The sequence below is a fragment of the Apaloderma vittatum genome, unplaced genomic scaffold (genome assembly GCF_000703405.1).
Source record: "Apaloderma vittatum isolate BGI_N311 unplaced genomic scaffold, ASM70340v1 scaffold7755, whole genome shotgun sequence".
In the NCBI taxonomy this organism is placed as follows: domain Eukaryota; kingdom Metazoa; phylum Chordata; class Aves; order Trogoniformes; family Trogonidae; genus Apaloderma; species Apaloderma vittatum.
The window spans coordinates 1-22,133 of record NW_009715393.1 but is presented as its reverse complement, the minus strand read 5'-3'; the positions used below and the strand labels follow the sequence as shown (position 1 = coordinate 22,133).

The 22,133-nt window shown below is 42.7% G+C and overlaps 1 protein-coding gene across 1 annotated transcript; it reads right to left on the bottom strand.

Annotated features, from left to right (window-relative positions):
* Window positions 1-877: 877 nt before the first annotated feature.
* KDM4C (lysine (K)-specific demethylase 4C) lies at window positions 878-22,127 on the bottom strand. The gene is made up of 20 exons (XM_009869122.1): window positions 22,024-22,127; window positions 20,935-21,049; window positions 19,910-20,103; window positions 18,284-18,333; window positions 17,674-17,777; window positions 16,519-16,656; window positions 15,372-15,625; window positions 14,402-14,592; window positions 12,801-13,162; window positions 10,935-11,055; window positions 10,160-10,342; window positions 8,089-8,289; window positions 7,781-7,857; window positions 6,999-7,054; window positions 5,966-6,074; window positions 4,854-5,042; window positions 4,006-4,176; window positions 3,423-3,542; window positions 2,738-2,830; window positions 878-1,684 (listed from the first exon to the last, which is right to left on the bottom strand). Exons 1-20 carry the CDS (start codon window positions 22,062-22,064, stop codon window positions 1,544-1,546), a joined length of 2,910 nt encoding a protein of 969 aa, XP_009867424.1. The 5' UTR covers window positions 22,065-22,127; the 3' UTR covers window positions 878-1,543.
* Between the last annotated feature and the right edge of the window lie 6 nt (window positions 22,128-22,133).

Sequence of the window (22,133 nt, the reverse complement as noted above, 5' to 3'; positions counted from 1 at the left end):
GGGCTTTCAGAAGAGTTTGGTTTATAGCGTTCCTATGTAACAAAAAGGAAAAGAAGTTACAAATCCAGACTTTGCAGACACATTGCCAAGTCCCTATAGAAGCAGGGATGCATCAGGTCTGTTTCACTAGAAAATTCTCCTCTTGAACTGGTTCTGGAGAACATGTAACCGTAACTTTCTCCAGCAGGAAAAGTCACCCCATCGTTCCATGCAAAAAGAAGGTGGCCACTCTGCTCCACTGCCTAAAATCCATTTCCTATGGATGAGGAAAGGAACACACACTTAACATGACTCCTGCTGTGGTGTGTTAATGCTTACATCACCAGGAGCAAGCTGGCACAGCCTCCAGGTACACCTACTACCCAGCGTAACTCAGCTTCCTATTGCTGGTGTAGCAAGTTCTCTCCAACACAACTGAGAAGTGTCCTACTAATACTCTACAAAAACGCTGTGGTAACCTCTGCCGGACGGCAACGCAGCAGCACCCCTGCTTCAGCAGAGCACTGCACAGCCTTGCAGTAATACACACAGTTTAGTGCATGCTTCATCTGTCTCAGACCCAACATTAGCTGCTGTAAGCAAAAGCCTGCGGCCACACGACAGACAGCGCTGCCACAGAAGAGGTACTGCACTGCTTCGGATACTGCTGCCCTGTCATCCCCAATACTGCGATGCTTGGATTTCAAGAAGGGAGAGAGAGGACTCTGTCCCTTTAGCTATTATTGCCTTAGACGGGGTGGGGAAAAACTCAGAAGAAACTCTTTGGGAGCTGAATGTCCGCTGGGAGCTGAACGCCCACTCTTGTTAGAAGGCTGCACTGCGCAGGGCTCCAGACAGATTTCACTGATTCTGAGGCACATACTATTACAGTTATGATTAAGTAAGTCAAAACAAGAATCAGAACAAAAATATTAAATGGAAGTTAAATAATTTGTCTATAGGATTCAATTTCACATTTCACCTGTTCACACAAGCACCTCCTCCCCCCTACAGCTCAGCCCTCAGAAAGGAGGTGCTGAGAAACAAGAGACTGAAGCTGCTTGCGACAGAAAGATGGATATAAATATAAAAAGAGGTTCAATTTCAAGCACCAGTAATACTGCCTGCTCAAGCCCAAGTGTGGTCACCAGGGAGACTCCCAAAATCAGGGACATTATTCAATTAAAACAATAGACCTTGCTATTCTGCAGCTGCCAAGATTCCTGGCTACAACTCCCAGAAGAGTTTGCCACCTGTCAAAATTGTCTCTAATAAAAAAAGCAAGACTGCTCGACGAGATGAAAGCAACACCCCCAAGCTGGCTTATTCAGTAAGGACCCAACTTCAGACCACAAGTCTGCAGGCATCAGCTTCAGCAAATGGGATCTGTTTCACTGTCCAACAGGTGCCTTTCAGCTACTGCAGAGCATCAGCTTTTTAGCTTCCTTAAAAAAACAAAACAAAAAAAACCCTGGATTTGAAGCATCCAAATATGGCCGGTTGTACTGGAGCGTTTAAATCCTTGGGGGAGGTGGGCATCTTCTTCCTCTGCCACAGGCAGCGCTTACTCCATGATGGCTCGGTACAACGCAGGTTCAATGTAATCTTCACGGTAGCGTGAATTGATCACTCTTTGTCTCTTCCTTTCTTGTCTGACCTCCTTCTCTGCAAAGATCTCTGTGAAGCGCATATCTGAAGCTATTGACTATGAGGAAAAAAAACAAACCACCAGAATTAGTCTTCAGAACACAGATCAATTCCCTGCCTCCACATCCTCCTACAGTATATAAGAACCAACCAGGTCAAGACACTTGGAAACATGCAGCCTTTTTCAAAAACTGCCCAAATACAAGAAGAAAAAATATTTAAGAAGCTCAATTCAAATGTCTGGGAATAAGTTTAAGTGAGCTGTAATCAGAGATATCAAGAATCACAGCTTTCAAATTTAACTGAATAGCTAATTTAAGTTCACAAACACTTTCTTCAAGGAATAAACACACTCATTCTTTTCCAACTTTTAAGCAGTCTAGTACATTTTGTGCCTTATGGAACAGGCATTCTTAAGCATCTGGTCACAGGATTCAGCTATGATACATTCTTTCTTAAACCTCTAAGATCCTACATGGCTGCCAACAGGTTCTACGTCAGGGTGTGCATGATCATGCTGTAAAGCAAGATGCCCCAGCATGCTGTTGGGTTTTTTTTTGTTTTTATAGTGGGAAGCATTAAGCAACAGAACAGGGACCCAAAGGGGCTGTGGGATCTCCATCCTCAGAGATAATCAAAACTTGACTGCGGAAGAGTCCCGAGCAACCTTGTCTGACTTCAAAGTTACCACCGCTCAGAAGAGGCATCTGGAGCAGAGACCTGCAGTGGTTCTTTCCCACCCGAGTTAATTCACAGTTTTAAGAAATGGCCTGCTCTCTTGATGTCACCCTACCAAGAGCTTTTCAGAACAAAGAGTAAGTGAAGAAACTTGGCCATTCTTTGCAATGGGAACACACAATGACAGGCACAAAAGGGTATTAACCCAGCCAGCGACTCTATGCTACGAACTCTCATCTCTGCAGGAGAATCAAAGTCTCTCCAGAGCAAGACAGAAACTGTGCTTTTGTAGCCTCAACAACTATCAAGCTTTTCAACGACTGAGGAGAGCATCACATTATAATCTTATGCTGCCATGCACTCAGCTTGCTGTTCAAGGACAAATTAAGTTAAACGAGTTTCTTGGGTAGAAGTTTGCAGCCCATTTACATACCAGCCTTGATTTTACTCTCTTAGGAAGCTCCTCATCAAGAGTATACACGTCATCCCTTTTCACCATCAGCTGCGACCCGTCTTCAAATTCCACCTAGAAAAAACCAGAATTTGTTCTTTCAGAAGTCGCAGAAGTTAGAATCCTCCCACAGCTACCCAGAACTTGCCTTCTCCCCACAGAGGCCTCTCATGAAAGAATCTTCTACTTAAATTTTCTAAGACACATACACAGATATGCAAAGTGCAGACGACTATAAAACCCCACCAATCCCATGACAGTAAAAGCAGCCCAGCAAGTTTTTGGGATATTGCTGTAGCATCTGACAAGATAGTCTTGTTGGTCACTTTAATAGGGCCTGAGCATTCATCCCTTTGCAAGTGTAAAAGGCATGATGCAAGGAAAATCAAAACGAAATTTTAAAGTGGTGTAAGATACAGGAACAGTCTGCTGAAGAACGGCAGACCAGCAATTTTTCAAGAAGCTGACACCCTCAAGTAGGTAGCCAGATATAAGTAGAGCTGGAAACAACTACTTTGCTTTTAACTCCTGCAATTGTTACCAGCATCGGGCATTGCTGGCAACACTGAATAAATTCCCCTTAAGTGTTTAAGCGTGACACTCTGTAGTTCTGCTGGCTTAAGATCAGCTTGTTATGAATGATGTATTTTCAGACAAAATTCTGTACCTGGTACATCTGGATCACGTGTGAAGCGACAAACTTGGCTCCATAAACTTGTCCATCTGTCCATCTCACCTGCACAACCTCCCCTTCGTCAGGGGGACCAAGCTGAAGGCAGTCTCGACTCTATGGCATAAAGCAGGAAGGTGGGAGAGACAAGGAGAAGGGTAAGCAGCTTCCTTATGTGAAGATGCCACAAACCACGAGGGAGTCCATCCCAGTAACGCTGCACACCACCCCAATAATTACTCCATTTCAGGGATGGAGATTTAGGCTGAGAGACATCCATATCTTCTGTATTTAAATCCCAACAGGGGGTCCAACTTCAAAGTACTTCACGAAGGAATAGTACCCAAGCACCACCAAGTTTTCCTTCAGACCTACCACTGCTACGCAGCCAAAGATTAGCTGCACTCTGTTACATCTGTTCCTGTGTACCCTCAGATAAGTCAGTCTCATGTAACACCCCGCAGGCCATCTTGCGGGACACCTCAGCCACAACAGCCACTGAAGTGTCTGCTCTGCAGCAGCAAGAACTGCCTCGTGCCATGTGCCCTCTGCAGGCCCAGATTCCCACTGCACAACGTACCACAATGTCCTCTGGGTACAGGTTATCACTGAAGGAACCATCATCAAAGTTGACCTCGTAGAAAGTCTCCTTCGCAAGGCTGACCACTTCACACTGATAGAAGCGACCATTCTTGTGCTTGCTGATGACTATCTGTCCAGGTGACAGATCCTGGAGCGCAGCCTTAGCTCGCTGAGAAGAGAAAAATCACTTCTTACACAATGACTCTATAAACTCTGCGTTGAGGACCACAACTCCAGTGCTGGCAGACAAGGAAGCAAAATACTTTAGTTCACGTGAATAACTCTACTCAAGACACTGCCAGCAGCATTTTTAGAAGGGCTCTGCCTCTGGAATTTCAAATGGTTAAAGCCTAATACACTAGATGCTACTGTCCTTAGCTCACTTAGCAAATTAAGCTCTCATTCTTCAGAGCAATGCAAGTAAATATTCTCTAATGGATTGTGATTTTGATGGCTAAAAGGGCTATGTGGGAACTTTATAAACTAATCAATCGCTTAAACATGAAATTTTATGATCGCTTACGCAGCCTGCTGGAGTCCCAGCACTTAACTCCTGCATATTAAGTATCACAGTATAAACCCCACTCTTATTCCCCATTACAACAGACACACGACAGATGAAATGCTCTCAGTCCTTCCAGGCTACAAACAAAAATACCCAACTAAGATCACTCAGAGCAGCAGCCAGGCTGAGATCAGAATCCAAGACGAACACTGTTAGTATCTACTGAACATTGTCAGACAGCTAAGCCTTTAGTGAAGTTTCAGAAGAAACACACAATCTAAAACTTTCCAGTCCATCCAAGACACTTTAGGTCAAACCCCGGGAATCACACACCTACTCACCTCTGCCTGAGATGGAATCTTATGCCTGAAGCAGGTAATGAAGACAACAAATGGCCAGTCATCAGGCTGCATCATGACTCCTGCTGCTTGGGCACAGCTGACATGAAAGGATGTGGGACACCGACCATGTGAGCACTGTACGCAGCAACCGGCAATTCTCTTTCTTCTTTTCTTGCAGAAGATGCATTTCTGTGGTCAGGAAACTAGAGGTTATCTGTTGGCACTACCTTTTACTCCACACAAAGGGCTATGCTGGTCTAAGAGTCTGATACTGCATCATTTACTCTCTGTGAAAGCATCACTACTTTCCAATTAAAAAGAAGCAGAAGGCTACCAGTTCTAGTTTATGACAGGGCAGTAATTCATAAATTTAAAGTAACTCCACAGAGAAAAAGATGTACATTAAATATCTACCAGCTCAACGCGGACAAAGCACATGACCCAAGGATGCTAGCAACAGGAGATCTTGGATTAAATCAGCCTACAATACTGCAAAGTCAACAGGGCCTTTCAGCACTTGGCAGTTAAGTTACAAGGAGACAAGCAACAAGATTAGAATAATGGTCAAGGACCACAGAAGTAACAGTTAAAATTCTAACACTACTACCAGGGACACAATTACACTTGGGTTGGACCTAATGGGCTCTTGTAGGAAAAGAATGTTATCTGTAACATATTAGCATATGCAAAAAGTAACTTTCCCCTCAACAACGAGCTGTTAGAAGAGTTAAATACAGTTCCTTTCTTGCTGAAAACATTCACCCATTATACAAATGCTTCGCATATCCTGAAGCATCTCAGTACTCAACAGCAGTCAATAAAGTTAAATACCAGGGATTAGAAAAATAACAAAACAAGTATCACCGGTGTCATCTGGCACATACTTAAAACTGTGCCCTCCTTGCTGGCTCCTCATCTGAATGAACAGGGAAAGATTCAAAAAATGGCAACGGGACAATTGTCATTTCCCACAGAAAAAACAGAGCAGACTAAAATGTTCAGTCTGTAGTGGAAATGACTGGGGTTTGAAGGGATAAGCAAAGGTTCCCAGATTCTGAAGGGACAGGAGAGGCTCTCTGAAACGCCACCAGTGAAGCACAGTGGATCCTTACCAGTCTGAAACGTTGCAGGGGGATTTTGCCAACATCTACAGGACTCCGCTCTGCAATGTTCACAAATTTTGCCTCTAGTACAGCTACAGCACACATCACATGAACCCACCTGACAGGACAGAAGAGGAAGAAAAATAAATTAATAAGTGTTAGGCTGACAGGACACTCTGGAGTTTAAGTAAAAATAGTTCTGTTGAAGTTTGCCATATAAACCAGGATAAACAGCCTCTGAGAACTAGCAGCGTAATCTTCCTTCCTCCTGCTAGTAACAGGGCACATGTGGAGCAAAACCAAGACTTTGTCATACTTCCAAACTACTACTAACAAGCTTAACAGGAGAGCAATTTCGTGTGGCTTGCCCTGGTTGATATCTGCATTATAAAAGCCCACCCAACAGATTTACTCCTCAAATCTGACCCACAGCAACTGCTCAGTCACTCCTGAAATACTTTTGAGACCATGACCAAGAGGTTGAGGCTCCATACGGCATCTACAAAATGTTTGGAGGCCACGTTTCAGTTATGTCATGGTGCCACAAGTCTGTCCCACTGCTGTTTTGCAAATAACTTCAAACGATTCACCAAAGGACGGAGGACAGGCAGCTCTACGTGCTACGCTTGCTGCAGAGGTACCCTGGATTTCAACGTCATGCTACTTAAAGCTGACTGTACTTTGCCTCCATTGTCATCACACACTGCATGGACAAACCAAAATCCTCCGTGAGGAGGTACCGAGAGACGTTCTCACATCAGGAACATTATTTTTATGTGGTACAATACACCTCTGCACTATAAAATGCCAAGTAGTTAAGAGCTGCTGTCAAGAGGAAGAGAGTGAGGCATTACCTGAAGGGATCATGACTGCTGCACGTAACCTAACAAACACACTCCACCAGAGCCCCCCAGTAACACACAGCAGAAAAGGTGTTGTTGGTCATTGTTACACCGAAAATGGACAGTGGTTTTACTAGCTTCCCTTCAGCTACTTAGGAATTGAACTGCTCCCTTAAGATCAAAAAATCTGGAACACTCACTTGTCATCATTGGCTCTCTGCAGCGCTCCTCCTCGTAACGAACACAAACAGCAGTCCTGGCACAGGGAACAAAGGATTAGTGAAAGAGTGAAGTCCAGAGCAATACATCTGCTTCGTAACTTCCTCCTCAAAAATGCACATCCAGATGAAAATGGTTTCACTAACAGAAGAGAGTTAACTACTCTGTACAGGTCAGCCCTTTAGTTCTCAAAAGCTGCTGCCCTTAAGGCAACAAATAGACTCCACATCTGGTGACAGGAAGCAGACCTCCCACTTGTTCAACTTGTTTGTTATGGGTTCCTTTTACAACCTACATACCCTATATCCTTTGAGGATAGGTAAAAGGATCCGGAACAATCACAAGCAAATACAATTTGAAAGGCTGACCAGCTCTGCTGATCTAGAGTCTACACAGCTTTTCAAGGGAAGCCCATTCTTCTTGCTTTCTTCACATGTGCATGTCCTCCTAGTTACTAACAGAAGCTACTTTCTGTTTTAGAAATAGTAGCTGCCATAAATTAAGAAAATGGAGCTATTGCCACATTCATGCAGAACATCCTCCCTATGATTCAAGTGAGCTCAGCAGCTTTGCACTAGTTGAAAGTATTACACCACTGCAGCTTAAAAAACACCAAAATACAAGAGATCGTTTCCTAAACATTCTCTAAATTGTCTTCTTTTCACAGGAGAGAATGAAAAAAAAAGACTATTGAAGTGAACTTTGCACCCAGGTTCCCTGATGTACCAAACTCCATCTGTGAGAACCTCATAAGAAACTTTACCTCTTCTAAGGCATTTTCTGCACATCTGGAACACATCCAGTCTTCAGTGGCCTTGTCAGGGGATACACCATAACAACCTAGAACAGAAACATGTCACTTAAGACTCAGTAATTAAAATTAATGAGCCTCAGGATGATGCTGTACGTTTTAAGCTACCCCATGCAGGCCACTCCCTATTTCAGTGGTCAGCACTCAGGTACGCACCATTCAGACTAGGGCTGAATTGGGTCTATTTTTACGTTAAACAGACTGGAAGAGGCTTGCTACAGAGAATGCCAGAGTTTCAGGTAAAGTCTATATGTACTCACTCGCATGAACACAGACATGGCAGTTCTTGCAGGTGATGAGTATGCTGGTTCCATCTTCCTCTAAATACGGGGTTGAAAGATTGAGGTCAGTGCTGCAGCCCGTTGTGGTAAAGCACATTTCAGGAATCAGGGGTTTGGTTCGGATCTTCCCGTCCACACCAGCTGAAGTTACTCCAGCGTTTTGACTGTTGCCTCCACACTCTGCCTGTAAGGGATGAACACAGAATTTAAGTTTTATAAGTAAAACTGTCTCACGTCATCTTTACTCACCCGTTTTTCCATACATAAATCCAATTTAAAAGAACAAAGGTGCCAAAAGATTAAAGAGTTAGTAGGTTAGGTGAAAATAAAGTTAGTTTATAAAATTCGTAGCTACTGCAGCTTCAGAATGAAATTATAGCTAAAAGACATTAATCTTTCTCTTTGAAGAAATGTTTCAAGCCATCTTTTCTACCTCATAGGCCACCACCGCAGTAGCTTGCCAAATCTTTCAAAAATACTATTTAGCAGAAATTACAGTAAGAGAATGAAGCTGCACTGTACCTCCTACAGTGCATCCAAAGGTAGGGGTGAAAAAAAATGTCCAGGTAAGGATCACAGCTGGCAGTAAACTAGCACGTGTTCAACAACTCCTGTAGAGAATGAAGCTGCACTGTACCTCCTACAGTACATCCAAAGGTAGGGGTGAAAAAAAAAAAGTCCAGGTAAGGATCACAGTTGGCAGTAAACTTGCACGTGTTCAACAACTCCTGGTTATTCAGATTCTGTAAAACTTACTGATTTACACTGAGTACGGCACATCATGCAAAAGACTAAATGACTGAGGGAAATCTGTAACAAAACTGAAGAAAGTGCAACTTGTCTTCCAGGCAGCTAGATGCTTTTCTTCTTCACAAAGGAAAATCGATTATTTGTCTGGCACTTGGTGCCTATTTTTTATCTGGATGGATAACTGAAGTGAGTTCTCAAGACTTGCTGTAGACTTTCTGCAGTTGGAACAAAGACCCTAACCAGAGCTCAAATCTTTGAAGAGTCTCTGCTTCACTGCCTGATGTAGATGAACATCTGGAAACCTGCAGCTGGAGTTTTCTGTTTAACAGCATTTTGACTCTAACAAACTAAAAAAAAGCAGCTAACTGTCCTCAAATTGTTAACTTTATACACTGTCAGCACTAGTGAAACCCCCCTTCTATGTAGAACTTCCAGTCCTAACAAGAATCAACTCTCAGACAGAAACAGCAAGATTGAACAGAAACTACAGTCTATGGTTTCCAAGAAAATTAGGAAACATAAGCAATATAAAACTTGGACATATTTGATTCATTTGTAATCACTGTATGATGGTCCAGCATACAGCAAGGGACAAGCTACCTCGAAGTACCAGGTCAAACAGGCAATCAGACAACTAGTCAAGCTACCTTAAAATTATGTAGCTTAGGCACAGCAAAAAATTCAGTCTGGGACTCCTGCCTAAGCACAGAGTCAACGTAACAAAGGGGTTGGCAACCCACCCCAAGCTCGGCATAGCTAGAGCTGCACTTTGTTAGAGCACATTTTCACATGCCATAGCTACTGTCAATACGGACATACTTCAAGGACAGACAGTTTTCTACGTATGTCATCCACAAACACAACCCTAAATCCTTTTAAGTAAAGGTTTTCTTCCCTGTCAGCTCCCCAAAGATCATGTGCTACGAGTGGACTTCAAGTGGTTTTGTGTTTTGGGTTTTTTTTTAAAAATGTAGAAGTGAAGGTGTCACTGTGGAAAAGAAATGGGATTTTGGAGTCAGCTTCTGCAAAATCCAAGCTCCTTTCTGTGGTTTGAGCAAAAGCCACAGAACACTAAACTTCAGCTGAAGAGCTGAGTGAGCCCCTGGGAACCCAGAGGCTGCCCAGCAGGGGTGTGGTCAGGTTCACCCAGTTATGCTCTCCTGGAGCAATTCCTTGGGAAGACCGCAGCACCGACACAGCTTTTGTTAACTGGCAACACGTTTAACATTATTAAAACTGCATCACAGTGGCAACCTACTTGGTTTTCTCTACAACAGACAGATCAACAGACTTGGTCTACGTACCTGATACGTCTGGAAGAGCATACAAACAGCGCAGTAAGGAGACTGCTGAGCCATGGTCCGATTGTATTCTTTTTCTGCCTCAAAATTGGGTGGCCGATTCTGCCACAGCTGGCTAAGCGGCTTGGCCCATGCTTCTGTCTCCTCGGCCTCTTCTTCAGGAGTTAGTTGCTCTGATGCCTCTGTGATAAGAGACCATGAACACAGTGACTACGTGTCCTTTTTATACATGCCCTCCTTGCAAATCAAACAAGGAAAGCAAGAAGTTACGCATGGAGAAGAAAAAGGCTGCCAGGAATCAAATTGACAAAGGACGATGGAAGGAACTCAAGTCTCCTTTTTAAGCAGCTTCTACTCATTGAGTTACCATGTAGACAGAGGGTAGGCTTAACTGGGCGAGAACAGCACCAACAAGAAATTATGTTAAGCCTAAGGCTGTCAGTCAAAGAATCTGGTGATGTTGCTTTGTTTTTCTGTAAAATCATGACTATTTACATCAATTACTGGAATGCTCTAAGGCAGATGCAGCAGTCTCTCGTACTCGTTTAATTTTCCTTTCAGAGTCATGAACTTTCAAAGAATGGAATGGACACCCTTTGAGAGGAAAGTTTAATTATGCAAGCCCCAAAATAGAGATAAGCACTTTGTCTAGCCTGCAGAGGTGTCACTTGCTGACTCCTGTTTACCACCAGTTAACTTAATGGAACACCCCACATTGTCCAGAGAAACTGAGACCCTTGCTACCGTTTCCCAAAGAGAACAAGGCTTCCTTACCATCATCGCTAATGCAGTCCTTAACCAGGAGCGGGTGATGGCGCGGGAGCTTGCTCAATGGCTGGCGACGACCCTTGGACTTCTTACTCTCCTTCATTGATCTTAGGTACTCCTTTGCTACCTGCACAAGGAGAAGCAATTCAGCAGCCAATTGGCACAGACCCTTTCGACATTATTTTTTTAAAGGAATTTATTTTGAACTTAAAGAAAACTCCCCCCAAACACACACATACATCCACGATTGCCTTTCTGACAAACTAACTTCAGCTTTAAACTAGTCAAGAACTCGTTGCAGCACTTTTGCCAGGGAAAACCAGATAGAGCTGTACTAGCTCTGTCGAGCCATTAGAATAGAGACTTTTCACAAGTCCCAGGGCAGCTTTGCACGCAAGTCTGTTTCTCTAAGAATTGTGTAAAACACACAAACAAAGACAAGCTAAGCTGAATGGTTCACCTTAGAAGATCCATGATAAAAAGTCTCACGCTTCTGGAGAAGTCCTCAGCTTGTGAGTTGATTTAAGAATTCCGAATTTAAACCAAAAAATACTAATAAAAAAAATTACAGAGTTTGTTGGCTTCTGAAACTAACAGGTTTATTTTAAATAAAGGAATCTTTCACTCTTTGCTTATTGCTCACATTGATGTTTGTCCAAACAGACTGGAAGGAGACTACACCACTTAGTTCCTCTTCCTTTAGCCTTCTTTAAAAAAAAGTGACACACTGACAAAATTACTACTAACCTGACAAGCAATAAAGGCAATGATTTTAACAGCCTAGGAAATCTCTCAATAGCTAAGAACCTCATCTCTCTTTTCTTAAAAAAATAATCTGTTATTCCTTAAAGAGCAGAAATAAATTTTATATTAAACGCATCTTACACCTTTTTAAATCTCTTCATAAAAGAATCTAGGAGAGAAAATAATAATCATTATCTCCAATCTCCTACTTAGACTTAGATACATGACTTCTAAGAAACAGAAATGCTTTTATCCAGATGGAAACGAGCACTCCCAGTTACCACCTGATGGAACATTTGTTTCCAAGTACACCACACAGGGGAAAACAATCTACACCCATTCAAAATTTCACCTTTTGTTTCCATTGCATACTCCATACAGAAAAGAGTATCAGCAACAGAATTTCTTTAGTTTAAATATCCAGTTTTCAGCTTAATTAGCAACAGATTTATTTGCTCATTTGCTGTTCTGTTTCTGTAATTTTGAATTTCAGAGACATAACCAGTATAAGCCTCCCACTCTCTAAACGCAAATTTACAGAGGGGAAACAAAATAATTTTGAAAAGATACTACCAGGTAAGATTCTAACTATTACAGCCTTCTCTTGGGTTGTCTAATAAAATATTAATTGGCCGTTCTTAAACATTCAGATTTACACTCTCTCAACCAATAATTTTTCCACTTTTTTTTTTTTTTACAAGGGACACAGAGATGTACACATGTATCTGATTTCATATTAAAATAAAATCCTCAAACACAATAATTTGCCCATAATATGGGCTAGATTGAACTAGATTCATTTTAGGTACAAATAGGTGTGCTGCTATAAAAGGACCTGTAACACCATGATGTCAAAACCACCAGGCTATCCTTTCCTTTACAGCACTTAAATAGTTTAGAGAAGTTCTCAAAACAAGGGATATCTTTGTTTTCTAGAAGGCATAAGAGTAAAGACCTTCATCTTAATTCCTGTTGGGCAAACCCCAAAAAGCACATTAAGAATTAAGCAGCCTGCTACTCAAACACCAAGGGAACAAAAACAATCTGCAGAAGCGGGAAGCTTTGTCACAGCGAATCCACGACCACGTAATACAGCCCTTCGGCTTTCAGTACTCCCGCCATTCATACCTCTGCCAGCTCTTGCTCGTTCACGCTGGCGGTGGCACTGGCTTTCTTTCCCGAAGTCTGCTCGTTGTCAGACCCGCTGGCATCCCCTCTGGCATAGCTATGGACCGTGAGCACCCCAGCTGGCCCAGGAAGAGTCCGTTTTGCCAAGGGATCAGTCGATTCAGAGTCTGAAGAACCAGAATATGTAGGCGAGCTGGACTGAACGCTGGATGCCGCGCTCTGCTTCGAAGCTGGCAACGCTGAAGAGGAATTTGAAGCATGTGAAATGGAGAGATCCAATGCAGCTGCTTCTTGTTCTTCCTCTTCTTCCTCTTCAAGCTTCACTGTTTTCAGTTCTTCAAATTTGGCTGAGTCTGCATGATCTAGAAGAAAGGATACAGTGACTTTTTCTAGTCTGGGCGGCAGAGAGAACATTTGTGCGAAGCCAACAGGAAAGCAAACTACCACACACAAAAAAGCGACAGATCGCTAATTCAAACACCTATAAAATCATGAACAGCTTGGAAAGAGAGAGAGAATAAAAGCATCTGCTCACCGCCTCCTCCAGTACAAGAACTAGGCTATATCAAATAAAAGCAGCAGCCAGCAAGTTCAAAATAAACAGAGATGATCCTTTACACAGTGCAGCTAAACAGCCCAACTCTTGGGCACATGACACTGTGGGTAAGAGGTTACAAGAGTTCACGGGAGACTTAACAGAAGAAAAATAAAACCTCACAAACCAATACAACATTATTAAATACAGGCTGGATAGGGCTCAAAACCAGAATACTAGAGGGAGGCGTCACACAGGCTTGCCCTGTTCTTACATTGTTCCATAGGCCTCTTGCTCCTCCCTTCAGAGCAAGGATAACTGCCCCATTACAAACCACGTTAATCTTCCTCCAGCCTACTTATTACAAATAAAATATCTGAACAGCAGAGCAGCCCCACGCTACCAGGAAGCGCGCACATGTTTTACTAAGCAATTTCTGTAAGCAGGTCAGATTACACAACAGGGATGCAGAGGCAGCAGAGACTACTGAGGCGTACAACGCATTTCCACACGCAGGCGGGCAAAACAAAACAGAAAAAAAATCGAAAGCTAGAAAGGCCAATTTCTTAAGCAAGGAACATGCAATACTTCCTGTTCCCTCTAATTCAGATGAAAGGCAACATCCCTATGACCTACCCAGTCGGTCAGTCATCGAAGCAGCTAGAGGATGGCTGTCTACACCTTTGCTCCTCCCAAAATTCTTTTAATATAATTCTCACCGGGGAGTTACCCACAGACAGGCCACAAAAAGCTAACAATTCAAGCTACAGTCATTTCATTTACTCAAATCAGTGGCAGAAGCATCAGACAAATTTAACTAAAGGCCACAAACTAACGTTGTTCTAGATGTACCCTTTGGTCCTGAAAAATCAAATGTTAATCTCTCCATTCTCATGACAGTGATTTCTTGCCACGGCCCTGACAAACCAGTGTCTGCTTTTTTGGACGTGACAACATTTGCTGGCACCATATGCAAGAGTGCCCCACAACCAGATTTAGCAGATTCTCCTCCTGAAGAATAACATCCTGTCCCCTCATACCAGGATAAAGTTTGACACACAGTCACCTGGAAGCTTGAGCCTTTGTTCACCTTGCTGCACGAGTTCACTTGTAGGTCTCTCACGAGGCTCTGCCGTGTCCGCTTCGTACTGCGCCGAGCCCAGCTCCTCCTTGGGGAAGGCTTCGCTCTCACTCACCTCCTGAGGCACTTCCAGGCAGACCCGGTGCCTTTTTGTTCCTATGCGATGTTTGGGGATACTGCAGAAAACAAACCCATACGACAGGTTACCAAACACGTAAGCACGTTAAATTTCTGTCTGGATGCAGAAAATACAGCCTGGATGCAGAAAATACTCTCTCATAAAACACTGATCCAGGCTGTATCTGGCAAACCAAGTAGTTTCCTAATTATTCTGAAGTGTTTTCTTTGCCTTTACAGAAGCAGAGTCAGCAATCCTTAGGGATGACTCCTCAGCACGCATTAATCACGTATTAGGCAGCTATGTTCTAGCAAGGCATTTTTTCACCTGGAAAAAAATACCACCCAAATGAAACCCAAACCAATGTCAAAAAAACAGCACCACCAAAGACAGCTTCAGAAACAGTAGCTGGCTGAAAAAGATTTAACTGCAAAACATAGATGATTAGCCTGTCCACCTTCAGCAAACAGGAACTGCACACTGACGCTGCACCTTGCAGCACTGATAGTACTGCAATTTGCTTGCAAGTCCTGTCCCGTGATTCCAGTACATGCCCTTTTCTTCTGGCCTCCCCACGGATGGTGCACACTTCCAGTCCAGGCTTTGGATACCCGCGCAAAGATGAACCACCTTCTGAGCCAGTGCGTTTCCTTTATGCCACAGACCACCCAATGTGGACTCCGAACAGTAAAAAACCTAAAAGTAAACCCTATTCCCAAGAAAACAGATTATTGCTAACTCTGACTGCTGTTGAGCTATCAGAACAGCAAACATTCAATTGCAGCTGAACGCAATTTCTACTAATCCAGCAGAAAAACAGAGGACTATATAAAGCACTACCTTTTTGTTTCATCTCTGTCCGCCTCCTCTCTACAGATCTCTCCTGTTTCCATTTCCTCAGCACACTGTTTCCCATTCTTGACTTTCTGCATGAGATCTCCTTTAAGGAACTCCGCTGCCTCTGGGGTTGGAAGAGCATGGTCGATGACAGTCACATCCTTCCCGGCTTTCCAAAGCTTGTAACGATCTGGCTGGTACTTCCTCACAAACACATCCATGGAGATCTTCACCATGTCCTTCCGACACGAGCACTGAAGTCACAGAAAATGTTCAATTAAGGCCACATACTCAACGATTCTACTCTGCATTCCTATATCGCTTTGCTTTTCACTGAAGGAAAAAAAAAAAAAAAATCCCACTTGTAATTGAGCCTCAGAACTCTCTTTGCCAGGAAATAAAAATGGTATCAAGTTGCTGAAAACTGGGTAGAAAAGCCAGCAAAAGTGATGAAAGGGAAAACCACTTAGTATCACAGTAACTAAGAAAGCAAGCCCACTGGCCTGGTTACAGAGCTGGTGGTAGAAGCTGACTGTTTTAAAACCAGCTCATACAAAACCAGTGAGCAAAACCAGATACTGTAATGAGGAAGCTGGAGCCGTACTAACTCCGGGCCTACCCAGAGCAGTAGAGGTTCCTCTCATATGGGCACAGTTACAACTTGTGCTTCAAAGCATTCACTTCATCTAACTTCTGCAAACATAACCCATGCTTGTAAGGCATCTCTGCATTATCAGGTCTAAAGGTTTAGTAAATATACTTATTTTACTAAGTGACTTCAGTTACCAAAGCCTTACTTCAAGGTTAAATGGTTGATAAATAATGGTTGCAATATCAAATAAAATACTGATGAGTCCTGACCACCAAGCACACCTTTTCATCTTCAGAAAGACAACCAGTCTCCTGCTTTTCTCTGAAGCCTCACTTGATCTACACAGAGCTAAAACCCATGCTAAATGCCATGTGTAGTTGAAACAAAGACATCAAACAGTAACAACTTCCAGTCAGCCTCCTATATCAGAAAGCAAACATCACTTCTTAAATGGACAAAACGCTCAATTCAATCCGTTGGAACAAATACTGGAGTCTTAAGGAGCAGCAGAGCATTAGGTTATTTGTAGGCAGTAGATGGCAACAGGCCACATACCAGTACAGACTGCTTCCCATACTCGATCCATCGAAGAGTAGCAAAGTTGGTAGATTCAGCACAGTTAAAGCCATGATTAAAGCCAGCATGATAGCTATAAGGAAAGGTTATCATGAACTCTCCAGCCTCCTGTGTCACCTAGGAGACAAATGAGACACCACATTGTTATTCACAACTTAAAAGTCTACTGGGGGGACTGAATAAAAGGAGCTCCCGTAGCCCTCAGGCAGTGTATGTGATACCCCCACCCCCAGGCCGTGCTTGGAGTTACTTGCTGCAATGGGCAGATTTGACACTAACCTTCACTATTCTACTTATGTTAACGAGCTGTTTACTGGAAAGCAACGCTCAACAGTCTTCTACTAAACCAGAGTGGTTATACATATGAAATACTCTCTGACAAGCTCTCTGAAGGTCATAAAGGCACTTATCTGTATCAGCTACAGGCTGGGCTCAACAGTAGCTAAGGCCAAGTAAAATTTCTACCCACACACAACTTGGAAATTTAGTACTGCTTTCTTTTGCAGTTCACATTCAAGTACAAATCTCAGTCAGCCTTTGGCTTCTGCACTTCAACATCTCCCCACTGTCTAACAAAGATTCGTAACAGCAAAACCCTTCAGCTGCCTACACAGATGTGACAGCACTTCGGAATAAGGACTCGGAGACCTTCAATGTGTGTATGGGAAGGGGGAGTGGCAGGTTATCACCTAAGGAAGGAAACCTATAATGTAACAAAAAAAAATTAATAGGGAACAAACCGTATTTTCTATTGAGGAAGCAGACCACAACAAAATAAAATTAGCAGGGGACAAGTCTGAAACAAACCAAAACAATCTCTCTTCACTGAATACACAGCTAAACAGTGAAAGTAACGTTACACAGGACATGGTGTACAGTTTTAACTTAAAAAAATCCCACAACCATAGAAGAAGGACCCCTTATTTTTAATAGTCCTTGAAAGGTTTTTTTCTCCCACACTCTCTCAGGCCCCAACCACTAGATAAATGGAGGTACAGCAGGAAAGTACTGCCTTATACCCTTCCTATTCTTATTTTCCTCTCTCAACATTTGCTATTGCCTGCTGTTAGAGATGAGACAGGGCTGCATGAACAAATTGGCTGAGCAGGTGTAACTGTGATTACTTTTCTACACCTTATCAAATGGGATGCCATATTTCTTCAGAATCGATGGAGAGATGAGGGTCATCTTGTGACGGAGAAACGCTTCACAGCTTTGAGCACTTCCTGGAAAGAAACCTGTTTGCAAAAAAGGCAAGGAGAGATGTTACTGTTATGCAGTAATTTTTAGGGAAAGTTACTGCCTAAACAGTATTTTTCCCTAGATCTACAAGTGTGGACCACCTTATTTAAAGTGTGCTAACCTGCACTCTGAAGAAAAAGGACAACTCCTAGAGTTTTACCTTTAACAGCTGCAAGTTCAAAAGAGCATAATGAAGACCACACCTAGAAGGATCTTCCCTTGACTACAACTTTCCAGTTCTAATAACCAACAGTTAGGGATTTTCTCATTAAAAGGTTAGACACACAAGTGCAGTACTTGTGACATTTCTCTTGTCTGTATACTATAAACAAACAGGAGTAATATAATCTATATTCTAAAAGACAAATTATCACTTCAGTCACATCAGCCTGTTTTTTATAAATGTTACAGGCATGTGATACTCTTTAATAAAAGAGCTGAAACTCACTGTGGCCGTCCATCCCGCCTTCTGCAAAAGGCAAGACATTAATGGCCCATTTACCTTTTGCAAGTCTCTCCAATCGCTTCCCATGCTCCGGAGGGACAGAGTACCTGCAGCCATAGGAACAAGTCTGTTTAGTTCAAGTGACATGGCAAAAACATGGAATTTGACTGGAAACCATAAAACAGATATCAATGCATGAATACATCTCCCATCTCTACACTTTAAAAGTTTGACGATACAAAGCTAAAAATCTTTATCAGAAACTTATACCTCTCTATCCCATGGTAGAGCCAAAACTTGACCATTGCTGATTCACAGATACTGAAGAAGAACAGGTTTAGATTGGATCTTAGGAAGAAATTCTTCAGGTCAAGGGTGGAAAGACTCTGGAATAGGTTGCCCAGAGAGGCTGTGGATGCCCCCTCCCTAGAGGTGTTCAAGGCCAGGTTGGATGAAGCCTTGAGCAACCTGTTCCAATTAAAGGTATCGCTGCCCATGGCAGGGAGGTTGGATTAGATGATCTCTAAGGTCCAACCTAGGCCATTCTATGATTCTGTGATCTGTGCAGCAAAACATGAACTTCAAGAAGAAAGGACAGAACAATTCCTGACCTGCCTCAGTTCGTAGCCGTGCAGTCGCTACTATACTCTCTGCAAGTAGAAACACAGAGCAAGAGAGAAAATGGAATCCTATCTTTCAGCTGCTCAGACCAAGACAGAAGTAACGCCACATCCTTAACACAGTCACAAGCTGCAGCGTGCTCTTCAGGGCTATGTCTCTGTATTTTCATGGCTGTCACAAAACTCCCAGTTGGTTTGACTACAGCAAATAAAACAACCTACTTAGCCTGCTTTCAGTCTGGAACAGAGCGCTATATTCTTGACGGAGTTACTTGTTAAATACATCAGACTAAAGTACCAGCAAAGTTAACTTCTTCCACATACTACTGGAAAAGAAGCAGCAGCCAAACTATTTATCTGACTGTTTCATTTCATGCTCCCATGCTATTGCCACTGCATGGGGTTGTTCACTGGTTACATGGTGCTAGCTATTATTTTTGACTTCAAAGTTGTAATACAAGGCAGCCAAAAACACTAGTTTCCAACAAAAATGCCATGGAAACAATTGTTGAAGTTGCTTGAGCAATTTATTTGTGAACAGAAGGGAATGATTCACTCTTAAAATGTAACCCATGCTACAGAAAAATTTAGGAGCCTCCCCTAAAAACAATCATGAAAGCTTTCGATGCTGGACAAAGCACTCAGCAAGATCCACTAGCCTGCTTTTAGATCTCTGATAAATAGCTGTATTTCAAAGTCTGTTAAATATTGCCTGCTCCCCTAGTGCCTGTGTGACAACAGGCATATTATCTCTGTATGTTATTTTAGAGCCTCGGGAAATCCTAAGCAAGTTTTCCAAGTTCTGGCCCTATTGCAGCAGAGAGCATCCACCCTGTATTATAATTCCAAAGAACATCACGATAGTAAAAGGCCTTTTTAGAAAGTAACCAAATGCAACTGAGGACATGTGCTGCTTCACAATTCCTCACAGGTTTCTAGTGTTGTTGTCAGACACAATAGAAGTGCAAGAAAGAGGGTTGGTAACTCCTTTAGTCAACTCTCATAACTTCATATTTACAATGTTGTTTCTCTAGGTCTAGAAGCTTCCCTAGAAAAATCTTACCATGACTTGGGCTCCCCAAAATGCAAGTAATTAATACTGTAGAGATCCATGTCCTCTGTATGCCAAGCAAAGGAAGTTTTCCACATGCCAAAATACAGGTAAGGAGTATTCACTCCTTCAATGGTTATGCCGCTTTCATTCTCCACAACATCCAGAATCGTGTTCAATCTGCCGATATTCCACGCATCTACATGCTGCAAAACACAGTTTCATGTCAAACAAGCGTTGCAAAGAACAGAACCACACCACTAAGGTGACAGTTAAAAACGCTACCAGACATTGGTGAAACAGAAAAAAAAAAAATCTACTAGCACATCTCAAACCATTAATTAGTTCACCTAAAACAAGAGTTTTGTGTGGTGCTAGCTTACACGTTGATTATTTACTAGCCACCTTTATGGAAAAAAAAATAATGCTATAAGCCAGCTTAACAATTAGGAAGAAGAAATAATTACGAAGCTACAGACTTTACAAAGCAGAAAACAAGTGTGAGCCTGACCAGGTGTCTAAACCCTGTTGAACAGAACCGCTTCTCATAGCATCTTTGGAAGGAGTAAAGCACTGTAATTTAGAAGAATAGCAAGGACAAAACATACTGTTTTCTAATGTTTATCATCCTAACACGTAACGGCTACAGAGCTGTCCCACAATTAACACACGCACAAAGCAGCGCGTGTTTACTGATGAACATTTCCAAATCTCACATGCCTTCTAGGATAAAGCAGTATAAAAGCAACACAAGCAAAAGTGGTTTCTGCTTTCTTGAACTAAATTGCATTATACTGAAGTACTGACAGAGGCCCCTTTGAACGTTACCTCTGTTAGCCTTTTTTAACTATCCGCATTAAATGGAGAGTATGTTATAAACACATGGTTTATTGTGTTCCTGCCTACTCCAGAGGCTGGAACCCTACTAAGACTATTATTAATTCTTTCTGGAGGTGAAGAGTCAAATGGTACGTTAGCATTTATGGAATGCAATATACAGGGATAACTGTTACTTGAAAAACAAACTAGATTCTTACTTTGTCATAAAGTGTGCCGTTAACATCAGCGCCGTAGATAGGGGCATTGAACGTAAGGTTCTTCCAGTATTTTCTTTCAAGGTCTTCAAAGTCCGTGTAGCGTGGTGTGCAGTACCTAAAAAAACCCAAAGATACTAAAGACTTTGTGGTTTGACACTTGCCAAGTCTAAACCAGCGTTTTCCACCACCGACAGAATCGAAACCTACAATAAAAATGCCTAACGCGAGTTAGCATCAAGACCCCTAACTGCCAGAACAGCGATGAGGGTGGCCACAGCTCTGTTCCCGCAAGAGATGAGAACAAAGGACCAGGAAGAGAATTACTTTCCCCCATTTCTCAGTCTACTTTCATTTTTGCTTTGTGCACTTTTCTCGGGTCAGAACAATTTCACTTTCTAGCTGTCGGTGCTTAGCAAGGAAGGATATAGTCAAAACCAGAAATTATACAAAGAACAACTCAAAAAAAACAACAAAACCAAAGTTTCCCTTCACCTGTGAAAGTAACATATATATCACCTACTTTTAAACTGGCGAGGCACATTCAGTTTCCCAACAGAATATTTGTTCTTGATGTCCATTCCCTGCTAATCATATACTCACCTCTGTGTGAGGAACTAATCCACACTGTAGCGCCTATTTAATGTGTGTGTATTTATACTCCAGGCAATTACATAAACAGCATAAAAGAGCAATTTTCATTAAATTATTCTATCAAAGTCCTAAGACACCCGACATGCACTGCTCTTACAAGCTAAAATAAGCCTCACTGGACTGATTACAGCTTTCAATTGCAACGATCTATCTAGTTATTTCAAAGGCCGTTTTGTTTAAACTCTTCTTAAAGTGATCTTTTCTCCATCTCCTTTGTCACGTCAAGAGCATTCCTTTCCCTACCGCACTGCTCAGCAAGTGTTTCGATGGTTGAGCTACTGGGGACAAACAGACGGAAGCCCAGGGCAGAAACAACAAGTTCTGGTGGCGTTAAGTATCCTCACGCCCCGGACCAGCACGGGCCCGGAGCAAGGACCCCGGAGAACCGGGGCAACGGGGGCCACCGCGGGACCCAGCGGGACCGAGACACGGACGTACTTGTCGCTGTTGGCGATCCTTCTGAACTCGCGGACGGTCATGGCCTTCTTCTGGATGTTGTACTGGGTGAAGAGCCCGGACTGCCCCGTCACCACCTGCTGGATGGGCGC

Bases quoted from the DNA above. Each gene is read 5' to 3' on its own strand.
- KDM4C (XM_009869122.1), bottom strand. From the start codon at position 22,064: ATGACCGTCCGCGAGTTCAGAAGGATCGCCAACAGCGACAA. The intron at 6,075-6,998 runs GTGAGTGTTCCA...CTGTCCTGTCAG, and splicing joins CAGAGAGCCAATGATGACAA to GTGGGTTCATGTGATGTGTG. The intron at 5,043-5,965 runs GTAAGGATCCAC...TCCTGACCACAG, and splicing joins CCCTGCAACGTTTCAGACTG to AAATGCATCTTCTGCAAGAA.